At 46.1% G+C, this 14010-nt stretch overlaps 1 protein-coding gene across 2 annotated transcripts in view; it reads right to left on the bottom strand.

Moving 5' to 3' along the window:
- Window positions 1–3316: 3316 nt before the first annotated feature.
- Window positions 3317–14010, bottom strand: part of LIPA (lipase A, lysosomal acid type) — a 167381-nt gene continuing 156687 nt past the window's right edge. For both annotated transcript variants that reach the window (XM_039222021.1, XM_039222020.1), the window contains 4 exons: window positions 10851–10997; window positions 9937–10008; window positions 5331–5402; window positions 3317–4786 (listed from right to left, as the gene is read on the bottom strand). In XM_039222021.1, the coding sequence (XP_039077952.1) occupies window positions 4553–4786; window positions 5331–5402; window positions 9937–10008; window positions 10851–10997 (525 nt within the window). In that variant the 3' untranslated portion in view covers window positions 3317–4552. The remainder of the gene's footprint in view (window positions 4787–5330; window positions 5403–9936; window positions 10009–10850; window positions 10998–14010) is intronic.

Raw genomic sequence — 14010 nt, 5'->3', positions numbered from 1 at the left:
GTGAAGTTACATTTCTAGGGAAGTTTATGGAAGCCTCAGAGAACATTACTTACCCACCCCAAAACAGTAGAAGATGCTGCTGAAAAATGTGGGAGGTGTTAGGTTCCCCCACGAGACCCCCTGACACCCTATTTCATACCAATGCTGCCACACATTTGTTTTTAAACACTTTGTGTTTTGTTTTTATCCATCCACATAAGTGTGTGCTTCTACTGAGATTGTTGGAATGCTCACCAAGCCCTTTAAAATACGTAAAGCATATAAAACCATCTCCATGAGAAGGCATACCGTTGCCTGTAAAGCAGAGAAAATACTTACCTCACTTGCCAAAGAGGTTGCCCTAAGAATCAAGCCCTGGGAGAAGGTTTTTAAAAATTGAAGGCACAATGTGAAATGCAAAGTACTTTTCAGTGCTACTAAAACAAGTTGGCAGAAAGAGTTTTACTTGCTTAATTAGGAATTGAATTTGAAATCTGTACCTAGTATGATGTGATACTCAATAAATACCCTGGAATGAATTACTGACATGCTTTCTAAAAATCAGAATAATTATTGGGGCACCTGGGTGTGCATCAGTTAAGCATCCCACTCTTGGTTTCAGCTCAGGCCATGATCTTATGGTTTCATGAGTTTTAGCCCTGCATCAGGCTCTGTGCAGACAGATTGGAGCCTGCTTGGGATTCTCTCTCTCCCTCTCTCTCTGCCCCTGCCCCACTCATGCTCTCTTTGTCACTCTCCAAATAAATAAATAAACTAAATAAATAAAAATAAAAATCAGAATAATTATTGCCACCTAATACTGCCTTTCAGGGAGGTCACATTTTGAATATATCTCCCTGTATTAAAAAAAATAAATGACAAAGGCTACAAACAGTATATTTTAAAAAATGTTTACATTTACACATTAACACCTGTAATACAAACACAAAATAACCTTCATTATTTGGAGACAATGTCAATAGTCCAAATTGTGGTCCTTCATTCATATGAAGTCTAGGTTAAAGCCTTCCTCACCTCCTCTTCCACGTCTGAAGTTCTGACCACTCTTTTACCCACTGGGCAAATTTTTATCTTCATGTCACATTGGGGCACAGCTAGTCTTTGAGAACATTTTTCAGATATTATGAATTAGGCAAGAACTGGTCATAATCCTGGATAGAAATGACCCAAGATATGGTTGATCTCACCAGTCCTCAAGTTACCAACTGGCTCGTGAATCAACAAAATTCTCTCCCTTTCCCAGGGGAAGAGACAGGAGAAACAGCCGCCTCACGGAAAGAAAAGGTTTGGAAGCAAAGCCAAGAGTGCCCTCTTCTGGCGAATGAGAAAAATGACTTTGCTCTCCATTGTAACTTCATTTGGGGGTGGCTTTCCCGGGGTGACCACAGCATTATAGAGTTCCCAACTGGCAGAATATTAATTAGTCTTCTTGCCCTAGAGATCTGTGGACATCCTTGTGTTCTTCTCAAAAGAATGTATATATCAAACCGGGTTGAAAAGGAGAGTCAGAACCCCTACCAACTTGTTACAGACATCTTAAGACACAAGCTCGTGCCTTGCATTGCACTCGGCCGAAGATAAAATAAGACTGTTCTATGCACCAGTAGAATAAAACAGTGGAGAAACATTAATGGAGCCGGGGTTATACAGACAAGGGGCCTATGCAGCAGTGTCAGGAACAAGAGGCCAGTACCAAAGGCAAATGTGCAAGGTAACAGGACTGTGTCAGCAACAGGTATGCAACATCTCCACCTCTAGACTGGCCCACGCACCCACAGAAGGTCCCCAGAGAAAAGTCTGGAAAGGAGGGGAAGAGAAACACATGCCAGTAAGAGGTGGACTCTGTAGAATGCACCAACCCCCCACCCCCACCTCATCCCCCACCCCCGCTCATCTGTAGTGCCTGGTGTGTGAAGCCATACTGACTCATTCTCAAGGGACCTTACTGGAGCCCCCAGGGTGGCACCAAGTCCCCTGTAGCACCGAAGCCATTCTTGCTCAGGGGAAGCTCTCTCCCGCTAGAAAACAACAAACAGAAACACCTACTCTCTGTCCCTTTCTTTCCAGCCCCACCCAAGGATCTTCCACCTGGTTGGCCAAACCAGTGTGCCTTGGTGAAACGACAGAGAAGGGGTTTGGGGGCGGGGGAGACATAAAGCCAGCCAGCAGAGTGACATCCTTTGGGTATGTATATTCTTTGCACCCAATACAACCTCTTTTCGTTTCTTTTTTAAAGTTCACTTATTTTGAGAGAGAGAGAGAGAGAGATCGTGGGGGAGGGGCAGAGAGAGGGAGAGAGTCCCAAGCAGGCACGGGTCCCTGAACACACAAACCATGAGTTCACGGCCTGAGCCGAGGTCAGACGTTCGACCAAGCCACCCAGGTGCCCCAAATCTGACTCTTTTCTGTGGGTGCCATGAAAAAACAGATTCCACTCCAGTCCTTAGACACTCCCAGATGTTGCTTGTGCATCTAAATTCATTTGGCTGACTGGCAAAGTATCATTTTTCACACATATGGTCCATCCACATGGATTTAATGACTCACCATATTCCAGGGTTTGTGTCAGATTCTGGGTACATAGAAATAAGTAAGATAGGGGCACCCGGGTGGCTTAGTCGGTTAAGCGTCCGACTTTCGCTCAGGTCATGATCTCGCGGTTTGTGGGTTCGAGCCCCGCGTCGGGCTGTGTGCTGACTGCCAGCTCAGAGCCTGGAGCCTGTTTCAGAGTCTGTGACTCTCTCTCTGACCCTCCCCTGCTCACGCTGTCTCTCTCTCTCTCTCTCTCTCTCTCTCTCCTAGAAATAAATAAAACATTAAAAAAAATTAAAAAAAAAAATAAGTAAGATAGCTCTTCTGCCCCCAAACTCACAGAGTAGTGGGAGAGCTCGCCTTAGACCCCTCTGCATAAGTCTGTTTTAGGGACCCTATAGCATGACTCATCTCTGCCGGCTTCAGCTGCTTCATTTGCTGGAGGAGGGCGTTGGACAGACAGTCCTTGAACCCGTGACAGCTGGCCCCCAGGTCCCTGCTTGGTCCCCATCCAGATTCACTCAATGGGCCCTGTGGGATCAGGTTGAGAGCCTGTGTTTTCAAACTATGCCCTGACCTCGACCTCCCGTAGGTTTGAGACCACTCCCTCCTCACCCTCACCCTGGTGAGGGATCAAAGTTCACGGGCAGGATCAGTGAAGCTTACAAGGAGTAAAGAGGAGGGGAGAAGATGAGAAAGAAAAGCGTAACCTGTATTTCCCTCCAAAGGAGAAAGGGAAGTACAGAACAGCCATTAAGTAAAGGAAAAAACCTACATACACACACACAATCCCTCAGCCAATGAGGCTATTCAGTTTTATTGAAACGTTCAAGACTTTTTAAGTAGGATGCTGCCTGCATCTATCAGTGAACACCAAGTATCCTTTATTACTGTGGCTGAAATAGCTGTGTCAGAAAAACACGCCAATTGTCATTCTGTCCATCTGTCAGTTTTGCAAGGGGGCAGCGCTGTGTGCAAATTAGGAACCCGGTGCGCAAATCAGGAGAATTGAAACTATGGACACACAGAAAACCAGAAAACAAAGAGACTCCCTGAGCTCTGATCTCAGAACATTCACGCTCACATGAGTTAAGACGCCCCTCCCAGGCAGCCCCTGGGCTTCTGCGTCCTGGTTATCAGCACTGGTGCGGCAGCAGCCGAGAGAATACAGTAATTTCACGGAAAAGAGTGGCACTGCCTCTCCATAGCGCTCTTCTTCTCAAACGAGTGGATTTATCACCTGCCACACAATTACTCATACGAAGACAGACGGTCGCAAGTATGAGTCTTCAAGCTATTTAAAATACAGAGGTTTTTCTTTTTTTAATCAGTGCCATTTATTTCTGAAGACCCCAGCAAACGCTGCTGCTTGGTCTGAGCAATTTAAACGTGGTTAGGCTTGATAACATTCACCATAGAATCTTCACACCCAGCGTCAGTGAGTCACACTCGGGGCATCAGTGGGTTTGACTCTGCACCTGATACATGAGGAGAGGAGAACGTGGCACTCGGCTCCCTAATGACCACAAGGCCACTGGGCTGAAGAGCCCTTTAAGGCAAAGAGATGAGAACCGGATACTTCACACACTGAGCTCTTTCAAATCAGTACCAGCTTATCTGCCAACAAAACACACAGCTTCAAAATGCCGACACACACAGTGTGTCCTGTGTGGAGGTACAAAAGGCAGTATGTGTATATTTCAAATTGTAAGGCTATACAGAATGATTAGGATCTTTCATGAGTCAGTGAGATTTTGAAAAGTCTTCAAGAGGCTGCGGTAGGTTAGAGACACGAGCCTCAAATACACTATGATTGGACAAAAAAAAGCAAAAAAAAATTTTTAAAGGCAAAAAAATACACCATGATTGGCCCTGAACACCTTCAATGGCATAATCTGATCGCATACAAAAATACAAAAAGCCTGGGAAACACAGACGACTATTCTAGAGAAATTGAGCAAACGCGTTTGAACCTGACCGCTCACCGGTGACGGTGATGGTGACTTGGGCCGGCGCGCACTCACAGGTACTTCCGCATCAGATTCACCATGTCGTCATAGAGCCGCCAGGGGGCGTCCAGGCCCCAGAGGAAGTCCAGGTGCTCCCACTCGGGGAAGAACTTGCTGTACAGCACGTTGGTGATCTGGAGCAGCAGCATGGTGACGTCATTGACGTCCGCCAGCGAGTCCCGGCCGCCGCTCCACACGGCGGTGGGCACGGACATGTTTCTCACGTTGTAAAGGGGAGGCGAGGTCTAAGAACAAAAGCAACAGGAAGCATTGCTGTTGTTTCCGTTTACGAAAGACCCAGTCAACGTAATCGTCATTAAATCCTGTGGGACGGTGAAGGATCACAGAGTGAAAATTGCTCTCCGTTCGCTCTGCAAGTTACTATGACCAGAAAACGGAGAAACCTGACCCGTAGTGACAGGATCTTAACTATGTGCCTGAGGCTGTCCCGCTGTCACCCCGCGCCCGGCACCCCAACGAGTGTCAAGTCCCCTCAAGGAAGGCGCTGGCCTCCCGGGTAGTGGATGTGAAAAGCGCTGGAAAGCAGGTGCTTGGGCACTACAGTGGCTGTAGTGCACGCAGCACTCAAAACACTGGTCGATTGCTTTGTCTATCTTGTGCAATGTAATTTGGCCAAAGCCCTCCAGCTACCAAGTGACAGACAGAGGCTAGTCTGACTCTGAAGTGTGTGTTCCTGGTCACTGTGATGGATGTGTGACGGTGACAGAGCTGGGGGGAAAGGACCGGAAGCCCCGGCCCTTTAATTCCAAACACTTCTGAAGCCTTTACCTGATTGTAATGGAAATAGTTCTTGGCCCTGCTTCCCCAGTCAAAGGCTTGAAACTTCTGGGATTTAATCACCTAAAAAAGAAGATAATTTGGGGGGAAAAAGTTATGTGACATGGAAGTTTGAGAAAGCTCCCAGGCTGCTGGAGTTAACTGCATCCTCAGAAGTCCATTTTACACCATCCCCAGTTTTACTCTTTATTTCCAAACTGTAATTTCAAACAAAATGGCATCAGAGGGGCCTCGGTGGCTCAGTCGGTTGAGCATCCGACTCGGGCTCAAGTCATCATCTCACGGTTTGTGAGCTGGAGCCCCATGTCTGGCTCTGTGCTGATAGCTCAGAGGCTGAAGCCTGCCTCAGAGTCTGTGTCTCCCTCTCTCTCTCTCAAAAATAAATAAACATTTTAAAAAGTTCAAAAAAATTCTTTAAAGTTTGAAGTAATGGAAAGCAATCCTTGCTTACAAATATTTTAGAACTTAGGCAATGACCTGGAAAGGTATTTCTGATTACAGCAGAGACTGCGAACTGAGCCCACAGTGCCCATTCCTGCTTTCTTCTTGGTAACAGAACCCCTAAAGCTTTGGCTAATCAGTTGGCTGCCAGGGTAGGAACACATCCCTCTGCTGCTTCCTTCCTGTGGAGCTGCAATAGTCACGCAGGTGGCCCGGCATCAACCAGGCAGAGCTGCAGGGTAGAGGGAAGGCAGGGGGCGAAGGGGGGGGTCTGGCATGACTTTCTGGAACAGTCACACCCCCTCTAACCCATTCCTGCATCTGGACAGCATTGTGAGAAAGAAAAAGCCATATGGAGGCTATATTTTGGGGTCTCTGATACAGCAACTTAGCCTGCATCTGGCAAACACAATACTGTCTAACTAAATAAAAAGGAAAGCTACCGCAGAGCGTGTAGCCTGATCCCACTTCTGTGATGGAAACGCTGATACTCCGCTAGTATCAGACTGAATGAGTTCAGGACACGCCAGCCCCAGGACACGCCGTTTTGGCATGTCGTCTATTTTGAGTTAACGGTGTTGGAAAAGCAGCAGAGGCCAGGTGGGTGCTCTGAACAGATGTCTTTATCTGAAAGTGGGAGATAAAATTCCCCTATGAAAGAAGCCCTGCCCTGTACCAGGAGGAAGAAATGTTCTTGACCCCAGACTGAGAAGGGAAGCCAAGAGAAAGATGCACTGGAAGACCTCCTCAAAATACCTCTTCTTCCCTCTGTATCTCCTTAGGTCTCCGCTGCTCGTCCACACTGGCCCCGTGGCCAGCCTGGTACAGACTAGTTGGGCTGGTTACCCCATCGGGTCTCCAGTTTTCTGGTGAGGGCACCTGAGCACATGCCATAGTGGCTACGCTGTCTCCAGTTCGTCTGTCTTACATCGGTCCCCATCAGAAGCCCTAAGCAGGAAAAGCGAAAAGTTCACCTCCCTGACCACTGCAAACAGTAAGAGTGGTCACCGCTGGTGGGAGACCTATGCCTGACTTATTTTCTCCTCTGTACTCACATATGTGTAAGATTTCCTCATGAACATAAGCTACATGTATAATAAAAATTATACTAAATGTCCTCCCACGATGTTCTTTTTTTTTTTTTTTACAAATAGTTTATTGTCAAATTAGTTTCCACATAACACCCAGTGCTCATCCCCACAAGTGCCCTCCTCCATGCCCATCCCCCCCTTCCCCCCACATCCATCAGTCCTCAGTTTTTGTCAGCATTCAAGAGTCTCTCATGGTTTGCCTCTCTCCCTTTCCCCCACCATTTCCGCCCTTCTTCTCCCCCTTGTTCCTCAGTTAAGTTCCTCCTAATCCTCCTATACGTGCAAACATATATTTGTCTTTCTCTGCCTGACTTATTTCACTCAGCATAACACCCTCAAGGTCCATCCATGTTGCTACACATGGCCAGATTTCATTGTTTCTCATTGCCATGTAGTATTCCATGGTATAGATAAACCACATCTTCTTGATCCATTCATCTCTTGATGGACACTAAGATATGAACAGACACTTCTCCAAAGAGGACATCCAGATGGCCAACAGACACATGAAACGATGCTCAGCATCCCTCCTCATCAGGGAAATACAAATCAAAACCACACTCAGATACCACCTCACGCCAGTCCGAGTGGCTAAAATGAGCCAATCAGAGAACTCTAGATGCTGGCGAGGATGTGGAGAAACGGGCACCCTCCTACACTGTTGGTGGGAATGTAAACTGGTACAGCCCCTCTGGAAAACAGTGTGGAGGTTCCTCAGGAAACTAACAATAGAACTCCCACGATGTTCTAAAGAGCCTACCTAAGGTATACTTTCTGCTGTTTTTTTTAAGCAGTAGGTTTCGTACAAGAGAAAACATCAGATCACGTGAGGTCCTTATTTGAATGCAGGGACATGCCAGGAATTCCGATTCTCAGCAAGGCTTGGGTGGGCCCCAGACTCTGTATTTTTTAGCATGCCCTGGGTAGTTCTGAGCAACACCGTGGACATGTATCGGGACCGGCCTTCCTCGGCTAGGCTGTGGGCACCCGCTGGCTGGCAAAGGAGTGGAATTGGAAATAGGAGTCTCCTCTGGGTGGGGAAGGGTAGGTCTCTGAAACTTGCCGGGTTTATAAAGAGAATCCGACGTGTAACCTAATTTAAAAGCCCAACAAAGAACCGGGTTGTAGAACTGCTATGATCTGAATGCTAATTATTTAAACAAAAGTCCACTTCCGATTGTGGAAAAGGCGTTTAAGGGTACCCTCAAACTCCTACTGAGGTCTAGAAAATGCAAACTAACTTACAGTGACCAAAAGGAGACCAGTCATTGCTTGCGGATGGGGGGGGGAGGGCGGCGGGCGGGGAAGGGTGGCCTGGAGGGTGTTAAAAGGGGGCATGAGGAAACCTCGAGGCTGACAGATACACTCGCTCTCCTGACCGCAGTGATGGTATCACAGGCATGTGCCTGTGTCAGAACAGACTGAACTGCACACTCCAGATATCAGGGTCCCACTTACACCTCAATACAGCAGTTTGAAGGTGGTAAAACTACAGCTTCTCTAAAGCAGATGGGTCTAGGGATGAGACACAGAAATCTTCACTTTTAGAAGCTGGATTGTAGGGGTGCCTGGAGGCTCAGTCTGTTGGGTGTCCGACTGTGGCTCAGGTCATGATTTCACGTTCCGTGGGTTCAAGCCCTGCGTCGGGCTCTGAGCTAACAGCTCCGAGCCTGAGCCTGCTTTGGATTCTGAATCTCTCCCTCTCTTTCTGTCCCTCCCTGCTTGTGCTCTGTCTCTCTCTCAAAAATAAATAAATAAAACATTTAAAAGAAAAAGGTTCTAGAAGCCAGATTTTAGCCCTCCAACAGCTCTACTAGGAACCCAACTCCTCTCACTTTTTTAAAATAATATTTTATTAAAAGGTGTAATTTTAAAGTCCACTCATGTGATTCTGGTGCAGGCAGTGACTGCCCAGTGCTTGGCAACTGCTGTCCAAGACACCGGTGGCATCCTGGTCTGCAGCTTAAATGGTGAGTTGTTTCATGTTTAAAAAGAAGTTAGGAAGGAAATTTCTACAGAAATGTCCTGAGGTAGAAATAAGCCCCTGTTATATTGTTAGGTGGGTGGGTGGCGGGGGGAGTATAGAAGAGTAAGTAGAAAGAAAATAAATGAATTCACCTAATTAACTAATTTAATTAATCTATTTCTACAACTTTTATTTCTATCTGCATCCTTAACCACTTCCTTCTGGAATGATCTGCAGTAAGAGGTACAGAGTAAGAGGCAGAGACATTTCCTATCTCTGGGTACACATTTTCTTTTCTTTTTTTAATGTTTTATTTATTTCTAGGAGAGAGAGAGAGAGACAGTGTGAGCAGGGGAGGGTCAGAGAGAGAGGGAAACACAGAATCTGAAACAGGCTCCAGGCTATGAGCTGTCAGCACAGAGCCCGACGCGGGGCTCGAACCCACGAACCGCGAGATCATGACCTGAGCGAAAGTCGGACGCCCAAATGACTGAACCACCCAGGCGCCCCTGGGCACACATTTTCTATCTCCATGGACGACTGCACAGTTTGGTTTTTTCTCCTAAGAGAATCTTTGTTATCCTTTTTCTACAGTCATAATTCCCAAATTTTCTAGACTGAGCATGCATCACTTGTGTGGTACATGTTAAGTCAATGAAAGCTGCATTTTAAAAGTGAGTGGCTCCCATTTACGCCCCTGACTTTTAGCTCTGGTTTATCCGCTGGTGTTTTCAATCCCATTGTGTTCATGTGGTTAATCCTGACATTAGCTTCCATCTCAAAGCTGCTGGAAAACTTGGCTTGATGAAGCATCACAGAAATAAAATAAATCTAGGACACGGTGAGAAACTGACAGGGTGGGGCCGGAGGGGAGAGAAAAAAAGTCAAGCCCAACAGCTGTTTGGTGAGCACACACAGGGTACAATGACACAGTCACAGGAACCCGGGACTCAGGGGAAGGAAAGCAGGTCAGATTTGTAAGCGACCGGCTTGGTGTGGGACCGGAAGGAAAGGGCTCACAGACAAGTCCTTCAGGGAAGGCACAGGTCCCTCAAAGACTGATTTCATACAAACCCCAGCACCCCTCCAGAATGCCTACCTGGCTCCAGTGTAACATATTTTGCACAGAAGTCCCGGCAGGAGAGTGTGTTATATACACCGGCACTCTAGACTGCAAAAGAGACACATTGATTTAAATAATGGATACAGCGTTAAGGAGGCATTGATAATAAACCTACTTTGCACTTCAAAGCCACAATCTCAATATAGGAGATTAAGAGAAAAAAAAAATTCTCTGACTACAGATATGTTCTAGAAAACTATGTACAGCCACATACACACTCCTATGGAGGAAACAGCAACATGGTAGCCATAGGGCCACATGGGTTGAGATTACTGGCCATTTTTATTTTCTGCTTCAAGCTTTTCCGAATTTCCAAAATTTCATATAATAATCAGACCTTGTTTTTATTATCAGAAATGAAAAATATCAATACCATTTTTAAAGATGCCCTAGAGCCTTCTTTTGAGAATTTTAAAACCCATTTTCATGATGTGACATTACAAACTACAAATATATTTAGAAACACCAACATATTGCTGGCTGAGGGTTTACATTTTATGAAATAAAAATAAGTAAATAAATGTACACACGCATACACACACACATACATACACACGGAAATGGCTACTCCAAATGTAAATACATGTGCAGTAGTTTTTTAAAAGAAATAGATCATTAGAATACATATAAATATTGGGACTTAAATTATGACAGATGTCCTCACTCAGTAGGTCCCCACAGGCTCACTGTAGGAAGTTGCTAGCCTGAGGAAAGCAGCAGAGAAAATTTGGGGGACACACCCACGTTGATTCTTGAACCTCTTCGATGTCAGACCCATTAGTACTCAGATGAGGTCATTCCTGCTTCTCTCACATCCTCCAGCACAAATAAGCATATTCACAGATAAACTCGCTAAAAGCTAAAGCAAGTTATATTATGAACATACGTACCATATTTAAGTTTCCCTCATTAAATCCACATAGAATAAAAAAGGCATTTCCACAGAGTTCCTTCAGAATGACATGACTGCAAACATGTGCGCTCAGCCATTTCAAAAACGAATTCTGGGGAAGAAATTGTTTGACCCCAAATAAGTGCTGTTAAAAAAAAAGAAGAAGAAGAAGAAAACCAAGAATATTTCAGCATTTATTCTGGAATACGAGCCTCCATGACCCACCTCAGAAGCAGAGACACATGCCCGGTATCTCCACATATGACCTCAAAAAAATGGGAAGAGTGGACGTTCACACTAGGGTACGTATACAGTATGTTCACCAAGGTAAGAGCAGAGGTTACAGATGTGTATTTAAAGTCTCCAGTGAAGGGCACCTGATGCAATGGGAGAAGATATTTGCAAAAGACATGTTGGATAAAGGGTTACTATCCAAAATCTATAAAGAACTTAGCAAACTCAATACCCGAAAACCAAAAAACCCAGTGAAGAAATGGGCAGAAGACATGAAGAGACGCTTTTCCAAAGAAGACATCCAGATGGCTGACAGACGCATGAAAAGATGCTCAACATCACTCATTATCAGGGAAACAAATCAAAATCACAATGAGATACCACCTCACACCGGTCAGAATGGCTAACATTAACAACCCAGGTAACAATAGGTGTTGGCGAGGATGCAGAGGAAAGGGAACCTTCTTGCACTGCTGGTGGGAGTGCAAACTGGGGCAGCCACTCTGGGTAACTGTATGGAGGTTCCTCAAAAAAATTAAAAATAGAACTACCCTATGACCCAGCAATAGCACTACTAGGAATTTATCCAAAGGATACAGGAGTGCTGACTCGAAGGAGCACACGCACCCCAATGTTTATAGCAGCATTATCAACAACAGCCAAAGTATGGAAAGAGCCCAGATGTCCATTAAGTGATGAATAGATAAAGGTGTGGTATATATATACAAAAAGAATGAAATCTTGGCAATCAAAAAGAATGAAATCTTGCCATTTGCAACAACCTTGATGGAACTAGAATGTATTATGCTAAGTAAAACTGTCAGGTAGAGAAGGAAAAATATCTTATAATTTCACTCATATGTGGAATTTAAGGAACACAATAGGTAAACATAGGGGAAAGGAAGGAAAAGTAAGATAAAAACAGAGAAGGAGGCAAACCATAAGAGACTCTTAAACACAGAGAATGAACTGAAGGTTGCTGGAGGGGAGGTGGGGGGCGAGGGATAGGCTAGATGGGTGACGGGCATTAAGGAGGGCACTTGCTGGGATGAGCACTGGGTGTCCTATGTAAGTGATGAATCACTGGGTTCTACTCTTGAAACCTGTATTGTTAACTAAATTGAATTAAAAAAAATTTTTTTAATGTTTTTATTTATTTCTAGGAGAGAGAGAGAGAGAGACAGCGTCAGCAGGGGAGGGTCAGAGAGAGAGGGAATCACAGACTGAAACAAGCTCCAGGCTCCGAGCTGGCAGTCAGCACAGAGCCTGACGCGGGGCCCGAACCCACGAACCACGAGATCATGACCTAAGCGAAAGTCGGACGCTCAACTGACTAAGCCACCCAGGCGCCCCTGTTAACTAAATTGAATTTAAATTAAAAAAATTTTTAAAGTCTCCAGTGAAGAAAAGGGGCAGAAAGTCAAACAACTTCACAGCAGACCTTTTACAGCGAGAAGGGGCAATTAACGGATCACTGACCCCAGGGCCGTCCCCACAGAGCTCCGGTGACTGGCGGATTGGTAGCACTTCCAAGAGTCTAAGCCAGGACCGGTCAACAATGCATCTGTGTAGGGCACCTACATTCAGTCCAATTCTACTGGCCAGTGAGCCAAGTCCTGCCTCTTGTCTTTTCCTTTTAATACTTTTTTATTGTGCTAGATCATGCCTAACACAAAATTTACCATGTTAACCATTTTTAAGCCTTCAGTTCAGTGGCATCAGTTACACTCACGTTACTGTGCACCCAGCGCCATTATCCATATGCAGAGCTATTCCAGCATCTCAGGTTGAAACTCCACCCATTAAACAGTAAGTCGCCATTCCTTGTCCACTGGCACTACCTATGCTTATAAATGAAGTTTTATTGGAACACGGGCATGCTCACTTTTCTAAGCTTTGTCTCAGGCTCTTTTCACACTGCAATGGCAGAGTTCAGTACTTGCTACAGAGACCATATGATCCAGAAAGACAACAATATTTACCATGTGGACCTTTAGAGAAAAGTTTGCCGAGTCCTGACCTACACAGCCCTGACCAGTGGCCACTGAAGCTGTGCTCAAGTGTTTTGGGGGCTGTCACGACACCCTCAAAGATCTTCACACACCTGTGCAATGGGAAATAGAAAAACGATCTCCCTTATCTTAGAGAACCTAAATTGTCTGCCTCCAAACTACACTTCTGCTGATGTCTCTCTCCCCTCGGGAGGGACAAGCAGGCGGGAAAAATTCAAACGCCTACCAAGACCCCGGGGGTGGGTCTTCATTCCCAGTATCTCAGCAGGTGACCTGATTTGGGGACAGGGTCTTCACACAGTGAAGCGAGGATGCAGTGGTCAGCGTGGGCGCTAATGCAGGACCGGGGTGCTTAAAGAAGGGGGAAGCGTGGGCGGAGACAGACACACAGGGAGAACGCACCCACGTGGAGGTGAAGGCAGAAACAGGAGTGATGCTCCTCTAAGCGAAGGAATGGCAGGCAAGGTCCCGGAGGCTGGGGGCGAGGCAGGGGCAGACTCCTCCTCACGGGAGAACGGACAGGATGGGCAGGCGTGAAAATGCAAATGTGTAAAGTGGCAAATGTTTTTGGGTTTTTTTAAATGGTTGTTTATTTTGAGAGAGAGAGAGAGGAAGGGAGGAAGGGAGGGGCAGAGAAAGAGGGAGGGAGAAAGAGAGAGGATCCCCAGCAGGCTCCACACTGTCAGCGCACAGCCTGACTCGGGGCTTGAATTCACCAACTGTGAGATCATGACCTGAGCCGAAACCAAGAGTCCAACACTCAACCCACCGAGCCCCCTGGGCGCCCCCTAAGGTGGCAAATGTTAAACACCACCCTGCCCAGAGGGATGTTTAGGGAGCGTCAAGACCGTGATGAACTGACTGGAAAGCTCACGCTCAGCCTCACGGTACACCTGCGTGTGGTATACAGCG

Source organism: Hyaena hyaena, unplaced genomic scaffold (assembly GCF_003009895.1).
Source record: "Hyaena hyaena isolate Hyena2069 unplaced genomic scaffold, ASM300989v1 scaffold_1038, whole genome shotgun sequence".
In the NCBI taxonomy this organism is placed as follows: domain Eukaryota; kingdom Metazoa; phylum Chordata; class Mammalia; order Carnivora; family Hyaenidae; genus Hyaena; species Hyaena hyaena.
This window is presented reverse-complemented; position numbering and strand designations above follow the sequence as displayed.